This window comes from Vitis riparia, chromosome 12 (genome assembly GCF_004353265.1).
Source record: "Vitis riparia cultivar Riparia Gloire de Montpellier isolate 1030 chromosome 12, EGFV_Vit.rip_1.0, whole genome shotgun sequence".
NCBI classification, from domain to species: Eukaryota; Viridiplantae; Streptophyta; class Magnoliopsida; order Vitales; family Vitaceae; genus Vitis; species Vitis riparia.
In genome coordinates, this window is record NC_048442.1 from 7,818,165 (window position 1) to 7,836,405 (window position 18,241).

The following is an 18,241-nucleotide window of genomic DNA, read 5'->3' on the forward strand; positions in this document are numbered from 1 at the left end:
AATTTTGATAGAAAAATTTGAAAACCTATGCTATATGCTTTCTATAACTAAAGTTTCATGTGAACAAAAAAAAATGCTAACTTCAAAATTTTAAGCTATTTTTAAAATAAATCACTATTATTTCTATAAGAACACATATTATCCTTTATTTTCAAAAATGAAAAATGTATTCAAAGTCCACTTAAATTTTGTAGAAAATGAACCTTGAACAAACTTTCCTGGTCACATTATTTTATCATTTGCTTCAAAATTTATGCTTACCGAAAATCGATCAACTAATTGAGAATTGATAATTCTAGGTAGCTAGTAAAATATAGAATCACAAGAAATCTCAAAAAAGAAGAGTATGTATATCATGGTCTCTACCTCTCTGAATTCCTTAAAGCACACATACCACTTGTCCAAGATGTCATCCATGAACTCACTCGCCACACCTATAAAACAATCAATAAGAAGAGATCATACCGTAAGGGATTCCTCAAAACATTGATGAAAGAACTTATACCTTCACCCATGTAGCTCTAGAGCAATGCCTGGAAAATAACCTAAATTTTCCTTTCCTTTTTCTGCACCAATTTTCACCAAGATCCCAAAGCCCTATGTGTTATTTATATTTTTGACTTAGAGAATTCCTAAAATAAATTAATATCCAAATGCAAGGGAAGAGAAAAGTTTTCATGGGTTGGATAAACTTAGCTCAATAAATTAAGCTTAATATTAAACCTTCAAATTACCATTCAACATCTATTACATCAAAATAAAAATAAAATAAAAATTTTTGAAAACCATTTTGTATACAAAAAATAAGCAAATTTATAGAAATGATTGAAAACTTATCCTATATGCTCTTTACAACTAAAATTTCAAGTGAACTAAAAAATGTTCACTTCAAAATTTTAAGTTATTTTTAAAATTATTTATGTTTAAGATAAATCTCTATTATTTATATAAGGACCCATACTATTTTTTATTTTCAAAAATAAAAAACCTATTCAAAGTCCATTAAAATTTTGTAGAAAATGAACCTTCGGGGAAACTCTCCTGGTTACATTATTTATCATTTTCCCAAAGATTTATGCTTATTGAAAATCAATTAACCACACTGAGAATTGATAATTTTGGGTAGCTAGTAACACATGGAATCATAAGAATGAAGACTATGTATATTCTGGTATTTTACCTTTTGAATTCCTCAAAGCTCACATACTAATCATCATAGATGTCGTCCATGAGTTCACTCATCACGCCCATGAAACAATGAAGAAGAAGAGATCAGGAATATCATATTGCATGGGCTTCCCTTAAAGGTTGATGAAAGAACTTGTACTTTCACCCTTTGTGCTCTAGAACAATGCCTAGAAAACAATGTAATTTTTCTTTCCTTTTTTTGAAACACTTTTAACAAAGATCCAAAAGCTCTAGATGCTATTTATATTTGGACTTAGAGAGTAACTAAAAATAAATAAATAGTCCAATGCATGGGCTTAGAAAACTTAAATAGTTATCTAAGAGTTGTTAATACATTATTAATGATATGAATGTCAACCACAACACTTAAATAGTTACTCAAAATATACCATGTCAATATTTGAGTATTCATGAAGAGTTTTTCATACTAATAAATATAAAATTCATGTTGTTATTCATTTTGAAATTTGGGATATGGAGATTCAAAAAGTGCATTTGAAAAACCAAGGTTCTCCAAATCAACCCCTTCTAGAGCCACGCCACCACCATCCTTGTCATCTACAAAAAAATTAAATATGTATTAACAAGAAATCGTTTTTAAAGAAAAAATAGTAATTATTGGACTTTTATAAGTTTACATATTCTACTAATCAATGTGAGCAGTTGAATTTGAACTTTCTACTTCGTTTATTGGAATTAACCCTTCTTCATATATAAGATTTTCCAATTCTTTGACATCTAGGTCTCCTGGCTCATCCTCATCAACTATCCAAAAATTGGTTTTATCAATGCATGCATAATCAATGGGATCATAGGTCATTTTCTTATTGTACAACCTAAAAAATAAAAGCATATAATTATTGATAATTGTATATAAAAAATTTAAATTTATTTATATCGATTTTTTAGCCTCAAATTATAATGAATGTATACAAGTTCATTAAGCCTTTGATGTTCCAATCTATTACTTTTTTTGGTATGTATATGTTTAAACATAGTCCGATTCCTCTCACATCTGGAAGACGATGAAGTTTGACTCAATATTTAAATGGCCAACTTTTGTAAATATGGTGCACTGTATCCATGTAGCCTTTATCATTCATCTAGTTACTATTTTCACATTCAAAATAAGGGAAAAAAATAAAGCATTAGCTAGTTTAAAAATATAATAATCTATATTTTAAACTTAAAGCACACTAGTAAATATTAAATAGTAAGTAGGTAATTAATGAAAAAAAACAAACACACTAATAAATTATTTTTCACTAGGTTGAAGTACTTCACGTGAAGAACAACCAAGGTCTTTTCCAAAACTTCCCAATCAATCACAAAACAACTTTAATTCATTCATCGTTTCATACTTTCCTTTCACAACTTTCTGATCATTAACATCTATGACACTTCCAATAACTTTTGGCTTATTAGAAAAATTTTCCTGATCATATTGGAAACATGGATTCAACCAATAACCTGCTTAATGAATGCTTTTCTTTGGTTGCTTATCCAAACGTTCCATTATGATCTGTGGATAAGGCTTGTATAGTCTTTTGTTGTGCTTAAATAATTTCTTGATGCCTAAACAAGCCCTATAAATGCCTTCATACACATATTTAGATGTGGTTTGTCCTACTTGTGGTAAAAAGCATAGGGGTAGGCCATGTTATAGAGAGACTGAACCTTACTTTAGTTATGGGAAGCAAAGGAATATGATTCGAGATTGTCTAAAGAATAAGAAGTTTATAAATAAGAAGCCTAAGAAGGAGAAAAATGAGGATAAATGGAAGCCTAGAGTCCAAGGGCGAGTGTTTGCTATGACTCATCGAGATGCTAAAGCCCCTTCCGATCTGGTGTTAAGTATTATTCAAATTCACACTTTATTTTCTAGAGCCCTTGATCCTAGCTCAACATACTCTTTTCTTTCGATATCTTTTGTTGGTTTGTTGGATATGGCTTTTGCTATCATGGACTTTGATTTGATTATTGCTACTCTTATGACAGATTTTGTTGTGACTGATAGAATGCTTAGAGATTGTTTGGTGATGATTAGTTATAGTGAAACATTAGTTAACTTAGTACTCCTTCATATTCAAGATTTTGATGTGATTTTGGAGATGGATTGGTTAGCTTCCTATCTATGGATTGTTTTCGGAAAAGGGTGGCGTTTCACATTCCTGATTAGTCTAAGTTTAGTTTTGAGGGGAAGTATATGGACAAACCATTGCATATGATTTCAGCCTTACAAGCTAGTTCCTTGATTAGGAAAGGTTGTCAAGGCTTTTTAGATTATGTGGTGAGTAATGAAAATGATTTAAAGTTGGAGGACATACCCATTGTAAGGGATTACCCTGATGTCTTTCTAGATGATTTGTCTGGCTTGCCATAGAGAGGGCGGTGGAGTTCACCATTGATTTGGTACTGGGAATAACTCCTATCTCTACGATGCTATACAAGATGGCACTTGTAGAGCTTAAGGAGTTGAAGGTTTAGCTTTAGGAGTTGTTTGATAAGGGTTTTATTAAGCCCAATGTTTCACCTTGGGATGTGGACCCACATTTTTCACATGTGCCCTCATTTGTCGACGAGACTTGTTTTTTTAGGTGAAAAACTATATTTTGTAAAAAACTAGAGTTTCCACTTATTTTTATTTTTTAAAAGGGAAAATAAAATAAGAAAATAAAACCTTAAGAAAAATTATTCAAACTTTTGGAAAGTGTCTTTGAAAAACCCAAGTCTAGGTCAGGGGACTAGGTTACCTATTGGGAAGGTACCTAAAAAATGTAGCATCCTTCTAAGCCCTAACAAGGTCTCTACTGACTAAGTTAAGGAAAGTGTGACAATTAATTGATTGACTTAGGGTACTAAGAAAGGCTAAGGTGTTTATGTAAATTCTAATAACATATTGAGCAAGCGAGCAATCGTTCTCAATCTCAAACATAAAGTAGAGTTAGCAAGTATACCTAAGATGCTTCTTAAAGCACTATCATAAGATGATGGGGTTAGATCAAACAACAAGATATATAACATACAATTCATAAATAAATAAATAAAAATACAGTAACAACCAAAGCAATCAAGGATAGTATCATGCATGGATGAAGTTCACACAAAACGTGCATGCCATAGAATTAAAAGGCGAAAGGTTAAGAGTGTACTCGAACAATATATCTTAAACACAATGCACTTCCAATATGAATAGAGATGGTTAGGATGAAAGATAATGAAAAGCAATTATGTGAATAAAACCTAACATGTATGATATCTACATGGCATAAAGAGAAAACATGGACTCACAAAAGCATCAATATTCCTACAAGACATGCACACAACTTCTAGATATATAAATGATGTAAGAAGCAAGCATTATAACAAAGTATATAACCAACTAATCAAAATATGAGCATCACAAGTACATTTCTAAATTATTACCTACTCATCATTTGACCAAAAAATAAATAAAAGCCAACATCCCTATCCATTCATCATGAATTTTACACCACGATCAATTAGTATGCAAAAATTCAACATATGACCAGAATTGATTGTCTTCAGAAATAAATTCCAAAAACAAAAATATTAAAAATATGAAATTGACCATGCCAAAGCACATAGAACTACTCCTAGATATCTATAACAAGAAACAAGAGTCCAAACACTAATTCACATATCATATTTAATTAAAAAAAATCAAAAGTTTCAGAAGGTCCAGTATTGGATAGAAAGCAATGATATGCATAGACTGAATTTTAAAACATATCTAATAGCCTTCTAAATTCATACAAAATAAAAAAAATAAAAAATCACACATGTCCTTTAAGATGTCTATATTACATAAAAAAATTAAGCCAATGAGCACTCAGAAGAATTTTTAAAACACTCAAATTGATCAACAATCCAGAATCAATCATGTGTAGTAAGTGCGAATTTGAAAAATCATATATGTTTTTAGAAAAGATATACTTCAATATCTTATGTGTCAAAATTAAATTTCAGAATGTCAAGAATTTAAGAAAAATATTTATTTAAATTTAAAAGGTCAAAATATAATTTAACTTTACAAAATTCTCTTGGATATACAAAATCAGACCAAAATAGAACATGTTGAAAAAAGATATCATAACTCAACTTTGAATCAACAACATGAATCAACAATTAAATTAAATGGAATAATAAAATGAAATATTTGAAATAAGAAAAGAATTATTAAATCATGAAGAGACTAATCCTAAATTATTCAAGAGCATGAATCAATAATTAAATTAAATGAACTAATAAAAAGAAATATTTGAAACAAGACAAGAATTATTAAATTATCAAGAGACTAATCCTAAATTATTCAACAACATGAATCAACAATTAAATTAAATGAACTAAAAAAAAACGATATATTTGAAACAAGACAAGAATTATTAAATTATCAAGAGACTAATCCTAAATTACTCAATAACATGAATCAACAATTAAATTAAATGAACTAATAAAACGAAATATCTAAAACAAGACAAGAATTGTTAAATCATCAAGAGATTAATCCTAAATTATTCAAGAGCATAAATCAACAATTAAATTAATAGATTTATTAAATTATCAAGAAACGAATCCTAAATCTTTCAAGAACATGAATCAGCAATTAAGTTAAATGAACTAAAAAGAGAAAAATTCTTAAAGAAAAATTTTAAAATAAAAATTTGAGCTAAAAGGAACGAACTACCTCTTTGCCTCTAGGTATCTCATAAGCAAGATCTAAACTTTTATAACATAAATCATATTTTTATTCGTTGTTTTAAGTTTAAATGAGAGAAATCTATAATCGGCAACCTTTGTTCTCAATCTTCAACCTAGACCTTGATCTCATTACTTTGTATATATTATGTGGTTCCATTGCATTGTACCTTAATCTTATTGCTTTATACTTTGGTCCCATTATTTAATACATCCGACTCCTTTGTTTGTAACGTAGTTTCATATATTTGTACCTTCTTTAATAAGAAAAAATTTAATTTGAATTTTAGTATGTATTGATTCAGTGCTATAGACTTTTCCAAAATTCTAACTATTTTTTTTATATAAATTATGTTTTTATATGGTATTAACTTTGTTAGTGTATTATATATGTTGATAGTTTTACTCCTAAGATTAATGGATGAAGACTAATTCACTACAATGAGTATTATACTAACATATTCAAGTTGAAGACACAAAATTTGAACCTCAAATATAATTATGTTTCAAGTTTGAAATTAAAATGGTTCAATGATGTTGTAAAATGAATAATTTAGCAGTAACTTAAAGTATTCTAGGTATTTTTGTCTAGAATATTTTTATGAAAATTAATTATTTAAAATTCTTATTTTCTAGATTAAGTTTTCAAAATATGCTAAACCTAAAATACCCAAGGTTTAGGTATGGAAAGGATTTGAAAATTTCATTTTGGTATGAAACTTAAAAAAAAAAAAAAATTGAATTATGGGTAGCTAATAACACATGGAATCACAAGAAAGCTAATGGAGACTATGTATATTCCAGTATCTTACGTTTTTCATTTCTCAAATCTCACACACTAATCATCAAAGATGTCCTCCATGAGTTCACTCGTCATGCCCATGAAACAATGAACAATAAGAGATTAGGAAGATCGTACCGTAGGGGCTTCCCCTAAAGCTTGATGAAAAAGCTCACACCTTCACCCTTTATGCTATGGAACAATGCCCAGAAAACAATGTAATTTTTCTTTCCTTTTTCTGAAACAATTTTAACAAAGATCCAAAAGCCCTAGATAATGCTATTTATATTTGGACATAGAGAATAACTAAAAGAAATAGTCCAATGCATAGGCTTAGAAAACTTAAATAGTTATCAAAGAGTTGTTAACACATTATCTATAATACAAATGTCAACCACAACACTTAAATAGTTACTCAAATTATAACATGTCAATATTTGAGAATTCATGAAGAGTTTTTCATACTAATAAATATAAAATTCATGTCTTTATTCATTTTGAAAGTTAGAATATGGAGATTCAAAATGAACATTTGCAAAACCAAAGTTCTCCAAATCAACCCCTTCTAGAGCCAATCACCACCATCCTCGTCATCTACAAAAATATTAAATACATATTAACAAGAAATCATTTTTTAAGTAAAAAACAGTAATTATTGAACTTTTATAAGTTTACATATTCTACTAATCAATGTGAGCTTGCAGCTAAACTTGAACCTTCTACTTCGTTTATGGGAATTGATCCTTCTTCATATAGAAGACTTTCCAATTCTTCCACATCTAGCTCTCTTGGCTCATCATCGTCTACTAACCAAAAATGGTTTCATCCATGCCTGCATAATCAATGGGATCATATGTCCTTTTCTTGTTGTACAACCTAAAAAAGAAAAACATATAATTATTCATAATTATCAATGAAAAATTTTAAATTCAAAACAACTAAGAAAGTATTTATATTGATTTTTTAGTCACAGATTGTAATTAATGTATACAGGATCATTAAGCCTTTCCTTTTTCAATCTATTCCTTTTTTGGTATGTATATGTTCAAACACACTCCAAGTGCTCTCACACCCGAAAGACGATGAAATTTGACTCAATATTTGAATGACCAACTTTTGAAAATATGGTGCACTATATCCATATAGCCTCTACTATTTATCTAGTTACTATTTTCACATTAAAAATAAGGAAAGAAAAAAACAACTTCAATTCAGTCATCATTTCATGCTTTCGTTTCATAACTTTCTGATCAATAATATCCATGACACCTCCAATAACTTCTTACTTATTACAAAAGTTTTTTTATTTATTTATCATATAGGAAACATGGATTCAACCAATAAGCTACTGAATGAATGTTTTTCTTTGGTTGTTCATCCTATTGTTCCTTTATGATATGTGTATAAGGCTTGTATAGTCTTTTATTGTGGTTAAATAATTTCTTATACCCAAATGAGCATTATACATGCCTTTATACACATCCCATCGAAGGCCTCTCATCACAATCAACAATACGTAATAAGCGCACAAGTGGAGCCATGAGATTCATAACTATCAAACAATCATTTCAAAATCTATTCTCCAAGATGATAGAAACTACAACTCTACTTTTATTATCCATTAAATATTTAGAGTCCACAAAAAACTTGCTAATCACCAAAGCTTGCAAGTCATGTTTATGATCATGAAGACTTTTTAGTGCAATGAATGTAGTAGCAAAGTGAGTTGCACTAGGTCGAAGAATCTCTATCCCTCATTCTCTTTTTATCAACCAACTTGAAAAAGCAACATGATTATACACAAAAATTATCACCTTTGATGTTATTTCAGCAACATGGTCCATCTTACTAATATCCTTAAAGATCAAATTAAGACAATAAGTTGTACAAGGTGACCAATTGATTTGTTTATACTTCTAAGAAATCAATCTCCTTGAGACCACATAATTTGTTGCATTATCAGTCACTACACGAACTACATTGAGTGAACCAACCCATTCAACCACCTCATCAAATAGCATAAACAAATTAATTGCATCCTTCACAACATTTGAAGCATCAACAGATTTCACAAACGATATTCCTTAAGAACAATAAACAATGTTCATTGTTTGTTATCTGTCCAACCATCACCCATTATTATACACCCAATTTTTACCCAAATTTTACAATAAGAGTTTGCAAGTAACTGAACTTCCTTCTTGGCATCCTTTAAAAGATTAAACCGCAGTTGACGGTAAGTTGGACCCTTATATCCAAGACAAATTGCAGATATAGCATCCAACATTAGCTTGAAGTAGAAAGAATTCACAACATTAATAAGAATGCATGCATCATAAAAGAATCTCTCAACAACCATATCTACTCTCCAAATAGCTTATTTCCTAGCTAATACACTCGTAATGGAAGGTTAAGCTCCTTAAGTAGTTCTTGGTGCAAAATACTTATCCATTGTTGATTTTTGTCTTTTTCTACTACTAGCTGCCATAGGATTTTGCATTTCTTAAACTTCTTCTCCACATTCTAGCATATCCCCTTCAAATTGTGACACATTAGGATCATAATTCATATGTTTCTTGGGTTGCTTTCTTGGATTTAACAAACTCCTACAAAGAATTTTCCGTTTGAAATCTACATTAGAAGGAATCGATTTACATGGATTAATATCCTGTTTCATTCCAACAAGGTGTTGTTTCATTTTTATGAATTCCTCCACCTTTTGCAACTTTTTTACAATATAAACAAATAAGAGCTTTCCTTCCATTTGTATATTTTTCTTTAGAAACATGCTCCCATGTAGGATTGGTGTTGTCTCTACTTGTTTGTGAATTTGTATTTGAATTTTGACTAGAGAATGGGGTCAAGTTTGATTCCATTTTGATTTTTCTATAAAATTGTAAACAAAATAACAATTTTAATCACCATTCAATGCATTCATCAATAAAAAAATATGTATTCAACCACCATATTAATTTAAAGAATCAAGTGATCAACAATTTTTAAAAAATCAAAGAATTAAAGAATTTAGTATAGAAAAGTCTTTCAAAATCATAAATTTACTTTCAAATAAAAAATTTATTTAAAATTTAAAAATAATATTTTATTTAAAAATTAGAAAATTTAAATTTATTAAAAACTATTTTTAAATGGAACATAATGTTTGATTCATTGATTGTTTCCAAAAAAAATTATTTTAATTTCTAATGTTTTTAAATGATTTTAATAATTTATTTAAACTCAAATAAGATATTTTTAAAATCAATATAAAATTTTAAAAAATAAAATGAAAATAAAGTAAACAAATAAATAAAATCTAAACAAATGATTCAATTATTCAAATGGCATTTCAATGAATATTGATATTGTAATTTAATAAATCAATATGATATAAAATTATTAAATATTAAATATTAAATAAATTAAATAAATTGCAAGATTCCAAAGTTTAAATTCATAATGGGAGATTTGGAATCCAGTGCGGTTGTCGGCATGTGGAAGCGATGGCTCTGATAATGATGGTTGCTCCAATGTGGTGCAATTATTGGAGATGTGCAAGCTAGAGAGGGAGTAAGGAGTGGGGTTGTAAAAAAAAGGGTTTATATACAGAGAAAAACGACGTTGTTTTGATGCCAGATGCATAAGAACAACGCTATTTTGATGGGAAAAAAATAAAAAAGGTATGAACCATTTAGTTTGGGGAAAACCAGTTGATTCACTAGTATGACCGCTGATTTCGGTGGTTGGAGGTCAATCCAACCCTTCAATGGTTTAAATCACCAAAGCAAACCGGAAAATTGACCGAGCGAAAGTTGGACCAATTGGATTGGCCAGTCTGGTTTGATTTTTAAAATTATGTTCATATCTTTAAAATATGTTTACAAAATTAAGAAAAACTCATACATATATAGTGTTAGCAACATTTTCCCCAATTTTATGTGGAATAAATATCACATGTATTCCCTTAAAATGTTGATTCCAAGTAGATGGGCAAAGGAACCATTTGGTATTAAAAAGGAAAAAAAAATACATGGATGTTAATGTGTATTAATTCATTTTTGACCTCGTTATAACACCCCACATTTATTGTTAGGGGCAGAACTATAAATTAGAATAAAATAAAAATAAATAAATTTAATAAATTTAATAAGGGTATAAAGACCTTTTTGCATTAAAAATCCTAGATATAAATTAGATTTTCTTTGTCTTCTTCATTTAGAAAACCCTATTATACATGGATTAGAAAATCTAAAATCAACAAATCTCATTTTTTAAATAAACATATCAACCATAGAATTTTTTTTTGTCCAAGCAATTTCAAACTTAAGCAATAGCTAACAGTAATCAAATTCTAACATTTAATAAAGTCCCAAAAAGTGAGTTTAAACAAATGTCCTGATAAAGTCAAATTTCTCATCCTAACCGTCACTCCTCGCATGAATTGAGTGTACTTAAAAAAAAATATCAACAAAGGGGAATGAGCTCAAAACCCAATAAGGAACATTAATGTATAGTTTCATGGATCAAATAGTTTTAATCATGCTTACAAATAGGAGATATAAGATTGAGTTCAAATATGCTAATACATTTTAATTTGTTCAACCAAGCATTTTCATATATATCAAAACCATTTCACATCAAATCCAAATCAAACACATTTCAAATATTTTCACTCTGGTTATCATATAACAAATGGTGCCAATTGGGTGAGACTTTACAAATGAGTGGCTAGTTTCAAATTTGTTCCATTTAAGGTGAACAAAACCAAAGGTCAACAATTATAACCCATTGACTAGGGCCATAAGCTTAACTATTATAACCCGTTGTCTAGAACCATATAATATCAATTATTATGACCCATTGACTAGGGTCGGAAATGTCAACAATTATAATCGTTGACTAGAGCCATAGAAACCAGAGTCAAACACTTCATTTCATTAATTCAAACTTACAAAACAAAATATCATATTTCCACAATTTTTATCTTTAATGAATAAAGAAAGTGCTCAAACATATTTTTCATGAAAAACATATATTTATCCATGCATAAAAATAAAAATAATTTTTTCATAAATCAAAATAACATTTAAAAAGAAATACCTTTTTTTTTTTTTACAAAATCTGTATTAATTTCCCTTACCTCATATAAGCATTCAAAAACCTTGAAGTATTTAATCCTGAAGTGTTTTGCCCCAAATAACCTGTTTCAAACCTAACAAAAAAAGAAAAAGAAAAACAAACAACTATTACTATTAACTATTTATCTAAATTTAAGGGCTTGAGAATCCTAATAATTTTATATGTTATGTCATCTATATTATTTTTAACTTCTTAATCAATAACAATTTAATACATAAGTTTTTAAATTCTTATAAAAGTTCGGTTCTTTCCAAAATTCATTCCCAAGATTCTATTAATTCATTATTATTATTTTTTAAACTAAATTTCTCAAAAATATGTTTTTTCTATTTATTACATTAAACTATTATTATTACTAATATTTCATTTATTACATTAAACTATTATTATTATTACTAATAATCAAAAGGTTAAAATCTTATTTGAAAATTTTGGACTTTAGACCCTAAACTTTTAAACCTTCATCCTTATGTTTTCCAATTTTTTATGTAAAAGAGTTTTACTCATACGGAGAAGGTAAAGAAAATCTAATTTATAGATAAGACTTTTAAAAGTGAAAAGATTTTCTATCATTATTAAATTAATTAATTATTTTTTTAATTAAGATTCTAGCCTTGGGTTTGGTGCATTACAGAAAATTTTTATAAAATTAAGATATTTTTATTCATTTAAAATTTTTATTTAAAACTTTAAACCTTGACTTTATAAATTTTGGCCCATAACTGGAAGAACTCTATGTGAAAGGTGTAGCTATCCAAACCCTTCCTTGAGGGGACGTGAATCATAATTTTGTTGCTAGTTTTATATTAAATTGGGATAAATCTAGGACCACCCATTTTTGTCTCAATATTCAACCAAGACCAACCACCAATCATACAAAAACGATAAAGAAAATAGAGTGAACCAGCAAAGCCCTGTCATCAGTTCCTTTGCCCTCCAATACTATCCAACCACTATTGTAAGAGTGATACCACCGCAAAGCCCTCGAAACATCCATTTTTTTCTCTCTCTTTACAGTAACTGCTAGTTAGTGATGGAGCAAACTGAGCTGGTCTTCATCCCATTTCTTGTCATCGGCCTGAAAGTAATTCCATTGCAAATCCCATGACATGATACAAGAATCATATGTTTAATCATGTGAAGAAACTATGCCAGAAATTTCTATTGAAAAGGAACCAACCTGAAACCATTTATGCATTTGATGAAGATGTATGGATCTCTTAAGGCTATGGAGGGCACCACCTTTCTTTTGATTCTCTGGAAGCGGGAGAGAATGGGTTCAGTTTTTGTTTCAAAAGATGTGATCATTTGAAAAACAGACACTTAACCTTTATATACTCTCCTGCCTTAGGGATCATACCCTTTGGGTTATTGGGTCTCACGGGTCTTATGCCAAATTCTTGATAAATGTACTGCTATTAGAAAAAATAATATTTAAAATACCGTAGATTGGAAAATAATTCTAATTCTACGGCACTTTTGAACACGTAGGATGAGATATGAAAACCCATTCCCCCCTTTCCATTTTCCTTCCCGTTTTTCTTCTCTGCATCAAAACTCCTCTACCCGAAAACCCACTATCTCGCACGCTGATCATGGGTTGGAGATCCTTGCCTCAACACCAATAGGAAGGAAGTGAAGTGCAAATTTGAGAAACCATTGCCCCCGGTGTTTTCTGTAAATTTTGTGGTTATATTTGGTGGTGTGGTTGTGTTTGGTCACCGAGAAAGTGTGGGAAAGTTGTAAAAAAAATAAAGTTTTCTTTTTTTTTTTACAATGAAACTGAGTAGACTAAAACTTATGGAGAAAGTTTTATTTTTTATTTTTGGTTCGGTTTGTTGTGATTCTGTTTGGTTGCCAAGAAAATATGGGAAAGTTGAAAAAAAAATAAATTTCCCAATATTTCCTACTAGTCCAGCCCGCGCACAGGATACAAAATCTATCCAATTTTTTTTATAAAAAAACATAAGATGCTATTTGGTAATCTGATCATGATTTGAGGGGAAAGGTTGTGTTTTTCAGCCTGGCTAAAAAATTGTGGATTTAGGGTTCGTGAAATTTAAATCCAATGGCACAAAAGCAAAGAGACCCTTAGAACAAATCTAGAAAGCATGGAGCAAAAAAAAAGGCATTTTTTTTGTTTGTTTTTGTTGGGGCTTTTGCATGGATTTTCTCAGAAATCAAAAGAGGATGAATTTTCCCGGAAAGCGAAAGCGAATGGGGGATGGATTTTCTTGGGAATCAAATGGGGGTTGCAAAAAAATAAAAAATAATAACCTGATTAGATTAGTACCTGCAAGAATTGAAATTCAAATTTAAATTCAAATTCAAATCCAAGGAAATTCTTCACTAGGCAAAATGGATATACTAACTTTTTATTTGTTAAAATAAAAATTAAAAAATACTTTATTTGTTAAAATTAAAAATAAATAAGAGACATCTTCAGGTTATTATTTGGCAAAATTAAAAATACTATCTTTTTATTTGGCAAAATGTTGATTATAATGTATACAGGTGATAAACTTTAAACATTTGGTTGTACGGTAGGTAATACTAATTAAGAGATAAATTTTTTTTTTCTTGAAGAGACTCTTTCAGTATAAAGCGAAATTTTTTTAACAAATAATGAAAATTGTGGAAAGTGTTTCTTGAAGAGACACCTTTAGTATAATTTTATTTTTTGGGAATTGTAGAATGTCCCTTTTCAAAATTCGAAATTTTCACTGAAAAATTGTGGAAGGTGTCTCTTTAAGAGACACTTTCAGTATAAATCTAATTTTTTTAAAATTATGAAAGGCGTCCGAATATAATTCCATTTTTTTGTAATTATGGAAGGTGTCTCTTTTCAGCATAAATTCAAAATTTTCCACTATTTAAATGAAAATTGTAGAAAGTGTCTTTTGAACAAGCACTAATAGTATAAACCCAATATTTTTTTAACACATTTCACGATTCCCAAAAAATGGAATTATATTGAAGGTGTCTTTTGAAGAGACACCTTCCATTATTTTAAAAAAATTGGGTTTATACTGAAAGTGTCTCTTGAAGAGACATTTTCCACAATTTTCTTACATTGAAGAGAGACATTTTTAGCTTTAAAATCATTTCCACAAATTTTAATACATATTGGATTTTGTGAAATTGTTTAAAGTGTCTTTCCAAGAGACACCTTTAGTATAAATATAATTTTTTGGAATTCTAGAAGGTGTCTCTTCAAGAGACATCTTTACCTTTAAAATCAAATTCATAAAGCATTCAAATTTGTCAAATTGTGGAAAGTGTCTCTTCAAGAGACACCTTTAATGCATATTGGATTTTTTGCCACATGGAAAGTGTCTTTGCAAGAGACACCTTTAATGCATATTGGATTTTTTGCCACGTGGAAAGTGTTTTTTTGAGAGACACCTTTAATATAAATCAAATTTTTTGGAATTGTAGAAGGTGTCTCTTGAAGAGACACCTTTAGCTTAAATTCAATTCCTTCATGATTTTGAAAATTGTGGAAAGTGTCTCTCCAAAAGACACATTTCACGTGGCCAAAACTGCCGTAAATCTATCAATATTTTCACAACTACCATTTTTTAATAATAATTTTTTAAAATTGCCGCAAAAGTTAAAAAAGCCCTCTTAGGCCCATCATCTAAGGCCCATGATTGGATTGGACTCTACACATAAGGTGACCCATACTCTATATCAATCACCAATCATATATATATATATATATATATATATATATGGATAGCTAAATCCTGAACCATTGTGGTCCACATTTATTTTAACACGGCCACCTTGCGTTTGCATTGGAGATTGCGAAGCTGATTACTAAGGGAGACCCCCGATTCTCAGTCACGATCTTCATCATAAAGTTTCCGTTTGAGACCATTGATGGTATGGACACGAACTCTGATTCCGTACAGTTCGTCACACTTCCTCGTATAGAGATCAGCTTTGGAACGGCCCCGTTTGGTCTCTTCCTCTCTAAATGCCTCAAAGCTCACATCCCACTCGTCAGAGACGCTGTCCACGAGCTCACTTGCTCCAACCCGGTTCAGCTCGCTGGGTTCGTTGTTGATATGTTCTGCACCCACATGATTGATGTGGCCGATGAGTTTGGGGTGCCTTCCTATCTCTTCTTCCCTCCTAGCGCTGCTTTTCTTGGCTTCCTGTTGCATCTGCGGTTCCTCCATGATTATGAGGGCTTGGATATTAATGAGTTCAAGGACTCGGATGCTGAGTTGGAGGTTTCAAGTTTTGCTAACTCAGTTCCGGGTAAGGCCTTTTCTTCTTTGATGATTGACAAGGAAAGCGGAGGGGCCGAGATGCTTCATCATCACACGAGGAGATTCAGACACGTCAAGGGTATTCTAGTAAATACAGTTATTGAGCTTGAATCACATGCTATTCAATCACTTTCTGAAAGTACAGTACCCGTAGTGTATCCCGTTGGACCCATACTCAACACCCGAAAGGGATCTGATAGGGGTCAACAAGATGCTAGTGCCATCATGAGTTGGCTTGATGATCAGCCTCCATCGTCCGTGGTTTTCCAGTGCTTTGGGAGCATGGGAAGCTTTGGTGCGGATCAAATCAAGGAGATAGCACATGCGTTAGAGCACAGTGGGCATCGCTTCTTGTGGTCCCTTCGCCAACCTCCCCCAAAGGGTAAAGTGATTACAAGCGACTATGAAAATATTGAGCAAGTTCTACTAGAAGGATTTTTACATCGGACGGCTAGAATTAGAAAGGTGATTGGATGGGCTCCACAAATAGCGGTTTTAGCCTACTCAGCTATTGGAGGATTTGTATCTCATTGTGGATGGAATTCTTTGCTAAAAAGCATATGGTATGGTGTTCCAGTAGCCACATGACCAATATATGCAGAACAACAAATCAACGCATTTCAAATGGTGAAAGATTTGGGGTTGGTGATAGAAATTAAAATTGATTACAATAAGGATTGTGATCATATTGTAAGTGCTCATGAGATTGAAAATGGATTAAGGAACCTAATGAATACCAATAGTGAGGTGAGGCAGAAGAAGAACGAAATGCTAAAAATAAGTAGAAGAGTCATGATAGATGGTGGTCCCTACACTTTTCTTTAGGCCATTTTATTGAAGACATGGTGGCCAACATTCCTAATGTATGAATTATTTTATACTAATATGAAAGGAAAGGGTGCATTGTAGGCTCTAATCAATAAATTTATCATCTCCTTTATTTTAATGCTCAAATAATTTCTTTGATGATGTCAAGAAATTTGACATTTCAAACGAATTTAGTGAAACGAATTTAGTCATATGTCGATCTCATTGATCAATGAATACACAATTGAGCATTTTTCCTGTAGGGAGCTGGACTAGTAATAAAATCAACTATATAATTAAAAATCCACAAACTCTACTGAATTTGGTTTGCTGGGATGAAAGAATTTTTATAAGAATTTATTGAATTGGATCACTATTAGAGACAACCGTCCATTTGAGATATACATTGATAGAAATTTAATTAATTTCTGGTCAGTGTATATCTTCTTTTCTACAAGCATGATGCTCTAAGAGCAAATTAATGTTCTCACACTATTTTATGTGCTGGTATGGATTTAAGAAACTAACATCTCATCAATGCACATCAAGGCATCCAAGCATGTAAGAGATCAATAGGCTCAAAATGATTCTAATTGGAGCCTTTTTGAATTAGGAGGTAGCTACCTTGAGTCATGTGAGAAAGAAAATAATTAGATGAAGAAGGTGATTGTTATGGAGATGAGGATTTAGAATTACTAAGTTCTTTAGATTTGATTATGGAGAGAATTGAGAGCATATGACATTTTTTACATGTATATATATATATATAAGAAAATTACTAAAAGACATGAAAAAAGTCGTTCAAAAAAGTAAAAATAAATTTAAACACGAAAATGATTATGTATACAGTATGGAATTATCAATCTGCACTTTCATTTCTTTTAATGAAAAATAAATACACATGGAAATTGATAATTGAAGTTGTTATTCAATCATCTAAAGATTATATTAGATGGGATGTATTGTAATGATCTACTCCTAATTGTGTAGATATTGTTTGCTTGCAATCCAACCCATAATATCCCATAAGATTAGGGTGGTCAAACAAATTCTCACACTAAAGGGTCAACAATCAACTCGAATACTATTTATACTGGCTTACTCCCAACAGTATCGATATTATCCTTCTAATCATCTAAATATTGTTTGTTCTAAACCCAAAAATCCGCTCACAACTTGAAATATTATGTATAAAATTAAAAGGAGTTTATACATATATAATGTCAAGAACGTTTTCCCCATTTGATGAAAGATACCACATGTATTCCCTCAAAATATTGATTCCAATTAGAAGTGCAAAGGAACCATTTAATGTTAGAAAGAAAATAAA

General features: G+C 30.3%; 1 protein-coding gene across 1 annotated transcript; it reads left to right on the plus strand.

Moving 5' to 3' along the window:
• Positions 1-15,611: 15,611 nt before the first annotated feature.
• On the plus strand, positions 15,612-16,768 carry LOC117927327 (anthocyanidin 3-O-glucosyltransferase 6-like). The gene has a single exon (XM_034846813.1). The coding sequence runs from the start codon at positions 15,715-15,717 to the stop codon at positions 16,690-16,692; it is 978 nt and encodes a 325-aa protein (XP_034702704.1). The 5' UTR covers positions 15,612-15,714; the 3' UTR covers positions 16,693-16,768.
• Positions 16,769-18,241: the final 1,473 nt, after the last annotated feature.

What these genes read in the sequence shown, in the direction of transcription:
- LOC117927327 (XM_034846813.1), top strand. Translation starts at nt 15,715, where the DNA reads ATGGACACGAACTCTGATTCCGTACAGTTCGTCACACTTCCTCGTATA.